The sequence below is a fragment of the Nicotiana sylvestris genome, chromosome 9, assembly GCF_000393655.2.
Source record: "Nicotiana sylvestris chromosome 9, ASM39365v2, whole genome shotgun sequence".
In the NCBI taxonomy this organism is placed as follows: domain Eukaryota; kingdom Viridiplantae; phylum Streptophyta; class Magnoliopsida; order Solanales; family Solanaceae; genus Nicotiana; species Nicotiana sylvestris.
This window is the reverse complement of record NC_091065.1, coordinates 42,221,906-42,233,577: the sequence shown is the minus strand read 5'-3', so window position 1 is coordinate 42,233,577 and position 11,672 is coordinate 42,221,906. Positions and strand designations below refer to the sequence as shown.

The 11,672-nt window shown below is 39.7% G+C and overlaps 1 protein-coding gene across 1 annotated transcript; it reads left to right on the top strand.

The window, feature by feature from the left end:
* Window positions 1–7,601: 7,601 nt before the first annotated feature.
* Window positions 7,602–8,195, top strand: LOC138877500 (uncharacterized). Its single transcript, XM_070157112.1, has one exon. It carries the CDS (start codon window positions 7,602–7,604, stop codon window positions 8,193–8,195), a length of 594 nt encoding a protein of 197 aa, XP_070013213.1.
* Window positions 8,196–11,672: the final 3,477 nt, after the last annotated feature.

The following is an 11,672-nucleotide window of genomic DNA, read 5'->3' as shown; positions in this document are numbered from 1 at the left end:
TTACAAAATCCAAACGTTAAAGCCTTTGAAGCTTTATAATATCCAAATGTTAAAGCCTTGAAACTTTACAATGTCCAAACGTTAAAACCTTTGAAACTTCACAATGTTCAAATGTTGAAGCCCTTTAAACTTTACAATGTCCAAATGTGAAAGCTCTTTGAATTGTTACAATGTTCAAATGTGAAATTTTTTGAAACACTACAAGGTCCAACATGAAACGCTAATTCAAAGAAAGTCCAGTACAATCTTTCTCAAGAATATAATACGGACTTTTTCCCACTTCAATCCGCCGTTACGTGTTTTCGCAAAACAGAATCGGTTCAGGTATGTTAAGGCTATCCCTTCTTTCTTTTGGCATGGTCCAAATTATACTGAAGAAATGAGTAAATACACAGTTTCTATAAATTAATCTATTCATAGAAATAGTAGGGGTGTCTATATTCTTGATTCCCTATGAGAACTATTATTATCTTCTGTTCATGGGTCTCAGAATAATACACAGTTGGAAAAGTTTATTCGGAAGGAATATCGAGATTATTATGTATTTTTCATGCATTTCACTCATTTATACATGTGCATTGACCCATGACCAGATGATATTATATACGCGTATATATGTATATGGGATATGGGAAAAGGTTACGTCATTATATACGCACCACCACCTGATCGGCTGGTATATGTTGATGATGTTGCCCACAGTGGCTAAAATATGATTCGAACGGCGTTATATACGCGTATATATGTATGTATATATATGTATATGGGATATGTGAAAGGTTATGTCGTTATATACGCACCACCACCTGATCAGCTGGTATACGATGATGATTTTGCCTACAGTGGCCGATATGATATGGTGGGATGCCCTTAGAGGCTGATGATGTTATGAAACATGTACCTATGCATGACATTACATTCATACGCATATGCATGACGCTAAAAGTAATTTATGATTTACAAAGTTATTCAAACTTACAGGTTGAGTCATGTACTCTATATTTCTTGCATGTCTTTTATGTACTTGTTTATGTGCCTTACATAATCGGTATATTATTCGTACTGATGTCCCTTTTGCATAGGGACGTTGCATTTCATGCCCGCAAGTCCCGATAGACAGGTCGAGAGCCCTCTAAGTAGGCTATCAGCTCAACGGAAGATGTTAGTGCGCTCCATTTGCTTTGGAGTTGCTCGTTTGGTTAGTATGATTTAGACGTGTATTATTTGGTATGGCGGGACTCTATCCCGACCTTTATGACATTTATGTACTCTTAGAGGCTTGTAGACATATGTCATATATATAAAAGATAATACGGCCTGGTCGGCCTATGTTTTGAGTTTATAAAGTATCATGTTGGCCCGTATGTCATGTGTACATAATGATGTAATAAGAAAGATACGTTACGTTGGTACTCCGTTGAGTAAGGTACCGGGTGCCAGTCGTAGCCTATCGGTTTGGGTGGTGACAAATTTAAATCCGACCCACACCCTTTTTAAAATCCTACCCAAACCCGGATCCCTACCTACCCTCTCTAATATCGAACGTTGATCTCCCAAATCAACGGTCCACGTTTCCCCTTACAAAATTAAACCCAAACGACCCCCTAACCTTAATTCATTTCCTACCATCCCGCCGCCCTTGAATCCCCTTTCCTCTCTAATTCTCTCTGCAACCTCACTCAAACCCTTGCCGCCGCCACCCAAACTAACCCTAATCCCCTTCGATCCTCACCCAATCCATGGACTCCCATGGTTGTTTGGGATATGTACTTGTCTCCTACATCTCCTGGTGGCCCGCTTTTATGATTTTGTGGAAATATCTCGAAGAGATCTATTCCAGACCTTTCTCGAACTTCTATCCATGGTCCTTTCCGCCCATCCATGGTTGTTCCAGCTAGATCGGTAACTTTTCGACATTTTCTCACTTTTTGGGTTCTCCGAAACCCTAACTTTAAAGACTTTCCAATGTTTTCTCAGATCTGTCTTAGATCTGTGTATGTTATAAACCTCTTGGTGTTTTTTCTCAAAGGTTTTTAAGATTTTTTCAAAGTGACTCTCCGTCTTCGAGATTAGGGTTTCCTTAACCTCTTTTAAGGGTTTCTCCTCTGATTTTCAGTGTTGTCTTATGATTTTACTATGTTTAAATGGTTTGTTTATGTTTTTTTCTGCCAAGCTCATCATGTTGAAAACCCTAAGTATTTTTGGTTTTATCCGAGGTTCTGGAACTGTCTTTGTTTATACTTGTTTCGATTTGGGTTCTTTATGGTTAGATCCCTTTTCTCTGTTCATGTTGAATGATTTTGAGTTCTTATCGCTTTTTAACCTAACTGTTAAACCCTAATTTTTAAAAGTTTTTCTTCACTTATTATTATGAGTTTGATGGCTTTCTTTACTTGTTTCTGACCTTCTTTACCTGTTAGTTTGGTTTTCCACTATGGTTCTATGTGTTAGCCATGACTACTTAACTCGTTGATTACCATGTTTCGAGTGGGCTCTCATACCACTAAGCCCTTAGCCTACTCATGTTGTTGCTATATGTTTGTGTTCATCTAGTTTTCTTCTTTTGTCAATATGGTTGACCTTGCATGTATGATACTCCTGTTCATTCTTCCCTATTTATATGTCGAAGTGTAGAATCATAACTCCCTCTTGATTGATCTTGATTTCCTTAAGTTACGGTTGATTGCAAAGGTTTTCATATAAACCCCTAATTTTACTCGTTTGTTTGAGTTGATTGATTCCCTTGCTTTATTTGCTGTGATGTTTCACCCCTACTCAATCCTTTCCCTAAATTAAGTATATTTTGTATCTAGACTCAATTGTATACTCTATACTTTTACTATCCCTTATATGGTCAAAAATCAATCTTTCTCAAATTGATTTTCTTTCCTTAATTATCCTTGTTAGTATTTGTTTGAGCAGTAATTCCTTGATTAAAGGGATATACTTGTACTTATTGGATTCTAATGGTGATTACTTCCATAATTGTGCAAAACCTTTACTTGTTACTTTACTTTCTATTCGTTTTCAAAGCTATAAATACTCTAACCTCTCTTCCTTAAACAGATGAACAACTAGTTCCGAACACACACATACACAATGAAACTCTCTTTTCTTTCTCTACTACTTGTGCTACTGGTAGAAAGCCAAGGCTAGACTGTGGAAACTTTGATTGCTTTACTTTTTCTGCATTTTGCTCCTTCAACTGGTATGTTATCAGTTTAAATTTTGCAACTCAACTCTATGTGTTACTTTGTTTGTCAATCCTTGTCTCTTTCTGCACTAACTTAATGGCTCATGCTGTTAAATTGTACTTTTTGTTTACTGCTTTACTCAGCATGCTTAAAATCCTGCCCTCCTTTGTTCAAATGAGATCAGCTTGTTTACTTGTTCCTGTTTATGTCCCTCATCTATCATGTCTCCTAATATACTTGATTCATGACTAATTATGTGTTTCTGATTTGGATTCTCTATGTCCCCAACCCCAGCGTCATGTTTGTAACTACTGAAGTTGTACTGCTCTTTGGACTCATTCTGGTATGTGTTGTTGTTGCTCCTATCCCCGGCCCCTTCAAAACTGTCTTCCCTAAGCAACACTTTTTTTGTTGTTGCAAATTTATCTCAACCAATCATTTTCCAAACTATTTTGTAAAACAATCGCTGTTTCAAGCATGTGTTCTGCACTTCCACTATAGTCTTAGATCATTTGGTTCTGCCCCTTTTGTGTGAGCCTTGCGTTGGGACCCTTGAGCTCCCTCTGAACCTCGACACATAAGAGTTGTCCCTTCCACACTGCACTCACTCTGTTTGGTTATGCAATCTGGGTGTGAGCACTGCCCGGGATCCCTTGAGGTCCTTAAGGAATTCTAACACACCTAGATATGGGAAAGGCTATGGAACAATATTGGCATTTGAGTGGTTTATTACATAACTTAGATAGGAAGACAGAATCAGGCTTCCTATAGTTGTAACTTCTTATTTTGCATTTCTCATGTAATTCTATCACATGGTCTGTAATAATTTGTAAACAAGTATTGGGGTGGCTAGTGATATGGGATAGGGTAAATATGCATGTTAAGGGTAGAAAACATGTTATTAGATTTATGTTCCTAATTGCGCAATAGAAACCATGCTTAGCGTTCATGCATGCATTAGAAGTCATGCTCTTAGGTATCATATTTATTGTTTCAGCATGTGCACCTTTACAACATCATGTTTTAAAATCTGCTAATAATCAGCATTCTACTATTATTTGCATTCCTGCCATATGCACTTAGAAATCCCGCTCTTATGAAATTCTGCATTCCTGCCATATGCACTTAGAAATCCTGCTCTTAGGAAGTTCTGCATTCCTGCCGTACGCACTTAGAAATCCTGTTCTAGTGATTTTGCATTTTAGATACCATATTTTAGGATCTTATTTGCACTTACACTTAGTGTAAATTGCTGATTATAAAAGAGGTAAAACAGCTTCACACTTGATTATCCCGTCTAAAATAACTGGTAATAATCTCTACAAATAGAACAACATGCTCTTAGGGTAAAATAAGCTCTGAACCGTCTTTTAATAATTTTGAATAACTGCTGCATCTCTCTTTGCACCTAGCCAAGCCTTAGGTAATAACTTAAACTGGAACTGCCTTTGTTTAATTATCAACTGTTAAAACCAGTAGGCAAACCTGATTTAGACTTCTTTTCTGAGTCATGTAATAAATCTGGTTCTGATGTTACCATTTAAACACCCTGCTTTAGGATTTTAAATTCAGACCTCAACTGTGTATAAGTCATGCTGTCTATGTGCATTATTTGTGGAGGTATAACTGAGCCTTCTGCTTGTTTTCTGTGTTTTCCCCTTTTAAATGCAGTCCTACTTGTTTTGTATGTCGCCTTAGCATTTTGCCTTTAAACCTGAGGGTTTGCCTAGAACTTTCTTATAGGATAGGAATCCTAAATTCCTCCGGGACTGATAGGAAGGGACGGGTAACAACATGCAATAAGAGTCGAGACCAATCTTCGCTCTAAATACCTTCACAGAGTGGGAAAGGGTAGATATGGATATGATGACCCGTGCGCTAATACCACTTGTAGCCCTCTTTTGAGGAGTGTCATACCGAGTATTGCATTGATGTGATCCATATTACAAACAAATCTAGGACGCCCCCTTTACACTCATAAGCATGCTTAGATCGTAACTCTTTTTAAAACCTTGATTTTATTAATCGTTCTCAAACACTTGTGTATTTAAATCCCCTATTATTTGAGCCCTACTTGTTTATTTGCTAATTGCACAAACTCACAGAAATTGTCTGTCCGGGAACCATACTAGTTAATCCTGAAGGGTGCCTAACAACTTCCCCTTAGGATAATTTCAAGCCCTTACCCTATCTCTGGTTATCAAACATAGTTGTAGATGAACCTTATGGGTGCCCTAACATACCTTAAAATCGTTAGGTGGTGTCTCTTCAAAAAAAATGCAAACCCCGTTCCCAAAATGAGTTGTCCCATACCCAAATGTCCTGAAACCAATTCCGCAGAATGGGAAAGGGGGCGCGACACTAGTAGATTGATTTCATACTTGAAGGCCCAACGGATGGTTGGGAAGGGTAGTCTTTCTTATTTGTCCTTTGTGAGGGATGTCAATGCAGAGACCCCTATTATTGATTCTATTCCAGTGGTGTCAGATTGTCCGGATGTGTTTTCTGCAGATCTGCCAGGCATGCCACCGGATAGGGATATTGACTTCAGTATTGATTTGGTTCGGGCACTCAGTCTGTTTCTATTCCACAGTATCGTATGGCACCAGCGGAGTTGAAAGAATTGAAGGAGCAACTTCAGAAACTCCTTGATAATGGGTTTATTCAACCTAGCGTGTCACTTTGGGGTGCACTAGTTCTATTTGTGAAGAATAAGGATGGTACCATGAGAATGTGCATTGATTACAAGCAGTTGAACAAAGTCACAATCAAGAACAAGTATCATTTACCTTGTATTGATGATTTACCATGAGAATGTGCATTTGGGGCACGTGCTATCCAGTGAGGGTATTTAGGTAGATCCGAAGAAGATAGAGGTGGTTCAGATTTGGCCCAGACCGTCCTCTGCTACAGAGATTTGAAGCTTTCTTTGTTTGGCTGGTTATTACCGTCGGTTCATGTAGGGTTTCTCATTTATTCCATCCTCATTAATCAAATTGACCCAAAAGGGTGCTCCTTTCAGGTGGTCGGATAAGTGTGAGGTGAGCTTTCAGAAGCTCAAGGCTTCCTTGACCACAGCTCCAGTTCTAGTTCTACCATCAGCTTCTAGCTCCTATACATTATATTGTGATGCTTCTCGGTCGGTATTGAGTGTGTTTTGATGTAAAAGGGTAGAGTGATTGCTTATGCTTCGCATCAGTTAATGTCTCATGAGAAGAACTACCCAGTTCATGATTTGGAGTTGGCTTCCATTGTTCTCATGTTGAATATTTGGAGGCACTATCTCTATGGTGTGTCTTGTGAGGTATTTACTGATCATCATAGCCTCCAACACTTGTTCAAACAGAAGGATATCAATTTTAGGCAATAGAAATGGTTGGAGCTACTAAAGGACTATGATATTACTATTTTGTATCACCCGGGAAAGGCCAATATGGTGGAGGATTCCTTGATAGGAAGGTAGTGAGTATGGGTAGTTTTGCATTCATTCTTGTTGGGGAGAGAACTCTTGTAGTTGATGTTCAGGCTTTGGCCAACCAGTTTGTGAGATTGAATATTTCGGAGCCCAGACGAGTTCTAACTTGTGTGGTCACTCGGTCTTCCTTATTGGATTGCATCATAGAGCGTCAGTATGATGATCCGCATTTGCTTGTTCTCAAGGACAAAGTTCATCACGGTGATGCCAAAGATGTGACTATTGGTGATGATGAGGTATTGAGGATGTAGGGCCGGGTACGTGTGCCCAATGTAGATGGCTACGGGAGTTGATTCTTGAGAAGGCCACAGCTCGTGGTATTACATTAATCCGGGTGCCGTAAAGATGTACCAGGATTTGAAGCAACACTATTGGTGGAGGAGAATGAAGAAGGATATAGTTGGGTTTGTATCTCGGTGCCTCAACTGTCAGCAAGTAAAATATGAGCATCAGAGACCGGGTGAATTGCTTAAGAAGATAGAGATTCTAGAGTGGAAGTGGGAGCGGATCAACATGAATTTCGTAGTTTGGCTCCCATGGACTTCGAGGAAGTTCGATGCTATTTGGGTTATTATGGATCAGCTGACCAAGTCCGCGCACTTCATTCCTGTGAGTACTACTTATTCTCCAGACCGGTTGGTTGAGATTTACATGAGAGAGATTGTTCACCTGCACGGTGTGCTAGTTTCCATCATTTCAGATAGAGGCACGCTATTTACATCTTAGTTTTTGAGAGTCATGCAACGAAAGTTGGGCACTCTGGTTGAGTTGAGCACACCATTTCACTCTCAGATGGACGGATAGTCTGAGCACACTATTCAGATATTGGAGGACAACTACGTGCTTGTGTCGTTGATTTTGGTGGTTCATAGGACCAGTTTCTGCCGCTTATGGAGTTTTCTTACAGCAACAGTTATTAGTCAAGTATTCAGATGGATCCATATGAGGCTTTATATGAAAGGCAATGTATATCTCTAGTGGGTTGGTTTGAGCCGGGCGAGGCTAGGCTATTGGGTACTGACTTAGTTCAGGATGCTTTGGACAAGGTTAAATTGAATCAGGAGTGGTATCACATGGCGCAGTCTAGACAAAAAATTTATGCCGATAGGAAGGTTCGTGATGTGTCCTACATGGTTGGAGAGAAGGTTCTACTGAAGGTATCACCCATAAAGGGTGTTATGAGGTTCGGGAATAAGGGAATGTTGAGCCCCGGGTTCATTGTGCCTTTTGAGGTACTTCAGAGGATTAAGGAGGTGGCTTACAAGCTCGCCTTGCCACTTGTCTTGTCGAGTGTACATTCAGTATTTCATGTTTCTATGCTCTGGAAGTATATCGGCAATCCGTCCCATGTTTTGGATTTCAGCACGGTTCAGATGGAAGGTGATTTAACTTATGATGTGGAGCTAGTAGCTATTTTGGGGTGGCAGGTTCGGAAGTTGAGATCAAAGGATATAGATTCAGTGAAAGTGCAGTGGAGAAGTCGGCCAGTGAAGGAGGCTACTTGGGAGACCGAGCGGGATATGTAGAGTAGATATCCACACCTATTTGAGTCTACAGGTACGTTTCTAGACCCATTCGAGGATGAATGTTTGTTCAAGAGGGGGATGATGTAATGATCCGGCCGGTTGTTTCAAGAGCTGTAGCCCCGTTCCCCTATTTACTGCTTCTTTTGTGTTCTACAACTGTATTATGACTTATCGAGTTAGTTGGTTTGGGTCCGGAGTGATTTTAGAATGAAATGAGACACTTAGTCTCTTATTTAAAAGCTTAAGTTGGAAAAGTTGACCGGATGTTGACTTATGTGAAAACGACCTCAAGTTTGAATTTTGATTGTTCTGTTAACTCCTTTAGGTGATTTTGGACTTATGAGTGCATCCTAATTGTGTTTTAAGTCTATAGTAGAATTAGGCTTGGAATCCTGAAAGTTAGAAAATTGGAAAGTTTGACCTTGGATTTACGGCATTGGGACTAGGTTTGTGGTGTTATTTATGATGCAAAATTTGAGGTCAATCGGACGTGAGGTGGTATGTTTTGACGTCGTTTGTAGAATTTGGAAATTTCAAAGTTCATTAGGCTTGAATCCGTGTGTAATTCGTGTTTTTGACATTGTTGGAGGTGATTTGAGGATTTGACTAAGTTCATATGATATTTTGGTACATGTTGGTATGTTTGGTCGAGGTCTGGAGGGCCTCGGCTGAGTTTTGGGTGGTAACGGATAATTTTTGGCCTTTGAGAGATAGCTGATATCTGTTGCTACATTTTTCTGGTTTCCTCTTATGCGTTTGCGAGAGGAGACTCACGGTCATGAAGAGTGTTTCTTAGAAGGTGAGAATTTGTCCGACGCATTGTAAAAGTAGAGGAAACAAACGCGAAGGTATGGCAGCGTGTGCATTGTGAACGCGTTAGTGGTGTCGCGTTCGTGAAGAGGAGTGAGGTAGCTGGGGACCCCCAGCCTTTTGTTTTACATGTTCACGAGGTAAGTGACACATTAACGGAGGTTTGAGTTTGCAAAGCATTGCGTTCGCGAAGCAATGGATGCGTTCACGAAGAGTAAAGTGGAGAGGTGTTCTAAGTTGCTCTACGCGAACGCGCGAGAACGATTGCATTCGCAAAGAAGGAAATCTGGGCAGATAGTATTAAAACGAGGGTTTGAACCCATTTTTTCATATTTTGAGCTAGAGATCACGGATTTAGGCGATTCTTGAAGGGATTTTCATGGAATTGATTGGAAGTAAGTGATTATTTCTTGGTTTTGGCTAATTCCCATAATTTAACCTTTAATTTTATCATCTAATTTGTGATTTGGGGTAAAAAAGTAGGAAAAAAGAGGAAGTGTCCTTGATTTGGTATTTTGAGTTTCGAATGGGATTTTTTTATCGGATTTGAGTAAATTTGGTATGATTAGACTCGTAAGTGAATGGGCTTTCGAGTTTTGTGACTTTTGTCGGATTTAGAGACATGGGCTTGGGGTCCAGGTTTAGCAATTTTGGGTCCAATTTAGTAGTTTTCATATGGAATTGATCCCATTAGCATATAATAATTATATTGTACTGCTTGTGTCTAGATTCCGGGCATTCGGAGGCCGACTCGCAAGACAAGGGCATTTTGGAGTAGCGTTTTGCTCGGTTTGAGGTAAGTAACAGTTATAAATCTTGTCCTAAGGGTATGAAACCCTAGATTTTGTATCGTGCGATTATTTTGGAGGTGACACACATTATAGATGACGGGAATGTGGGCCTACACCAAAGGATTTATGACTTGGCCCGTCCCGTGAGACTGTAATGTGGAATAGCTTACTGCTAATTATGTGTTTCCTCTGTTTTATGGAGATTTGACTGAAATTCATGTTTGAAATCATGCTTAGGACATATGATATCACTATTGGGACCTGTTGGGGCCGTGTACTTGTTGAATAGCTGCTATCTGCTATTTTGTACTCAGTCCTAATTTTACTTGCGTAGTATATATCCATCTCTTCTTATCCCTTGTTTATACATGTTATTATCTCTATTTGGGCTAATTTATATGAGTTTTGATAGCCCGAGAGACTAGGGAGGTTGATGACTGAGTGAGGTCTAGGGCCTGATGGTGAGATATTGATATCATAGCATGTGAGTTGTCCGTGCAGCATGCGAGTTGTCCATGCGGATCTTGATTTGACATTATAGCATGTGAGTTGTCCGTGCAGCATGTGAGTTGTCCGTGTGGATTATAGCGCTTGGGATGTAGGAGCCCTCCGGAGTTCTGTACACCCCCAGTGAGTGCATGTACCTACTGAGTGTGAAAACTGAGTGCTGACAGCCAAGTAATTGAGCTGTTGAGATGAGTTGAGTGGTTGTTACCTTGAGAGGTATACTTCCTTTTATTTGTTGTTGCACTTAGTTGATATCTGTCATCGTTGTAAAGTTTTATGGGAGATTTATATCTGGTTTACTTGCACTTGAAACTATACAAAACTGATTTGACCTAAACTGCTGGATTTGAAAGCATGTCTATTCTTTATTGAAATTACTGAAATGAACTGTACTTGTATAGCTCATCACTGCTTCTCAGTTCCTTATTTGTTTCTGTTACTCACTGAATTGGAAGTACTCACGTTACTCCCTGCACCTAAATGTGCAGATCCAGGTGTGTCCGATCTCGGTGGACATGAAGATCGTGCGTACTCTATTACCATAGATTTACGAGGTAGCTGCCATCATTCGCAGTCGTTGTTCTCCTTCTTTGCTTTCTTCTTTTTCTGTATTGACATTTAGAGACAGACTAATGTAGACATTGTTTTTCTTATTCTTGAGGTCTAGTTGCTCATTACTTGGTAACACCCCGATGTTTGGGACTATCTTTCCGCATTGTATTTTCAGTTTAACTCCTATTTTTATGAAAATTCTGTTATGAAAAAGCTTTTGATTTATCTTTTATGAAATAGCAAAGTGTTTTTTTAAAAATATCATCTTGCCTAATACCATACTAGGTGCTATCACGACGGGTTCAGTTTTGGGTCGTGACACTTTAGAACTTCAAACTTCTACATTCGATGCCAAAACCTATCAAATACAAGTCACGTTTGACATTACGGACCTATTCCAACTTTCGGAATCAGAATCCGAACCCGATATCAAAAAGTACACTCTCACTCAAACTTCCCAAAAACCTTCAAATTTCAAACTTTCGCCAAATGACCTAAAATGACCTACGGACCTCCAAATCCACATCCGAACACGCTTTAAGACTAGAATCACCATACAAAGCTATTCATAGGCTCGAAATCCCAAACGAACATCGATAACATTGAAAAATACTTCAACCCAGATTCATGAAATTCTTCAAAATTGCCAACTTTCCACAGTAGGCGCCGAAACGCTCTCGGGTTATCCAAAACCCGATTCGGACATACGCCCAAGTCCAAAATCATCGTACGAACCTATTAGAACTTTCAAATCCCAATTTCGAGGTCTTTTACTCAAAAGTTAAACCTTGGTCAACTCTTTCAACGTAATCTTTTG

Coding starts and splice junctions, on each gene's coding strand:
- LOC138877500 (XM_070157112.1), top strand. CDS start 7,602: ATGGATCCATATGAGGCTTTATATGAAAGGCAATGTATATCTCTAGTG.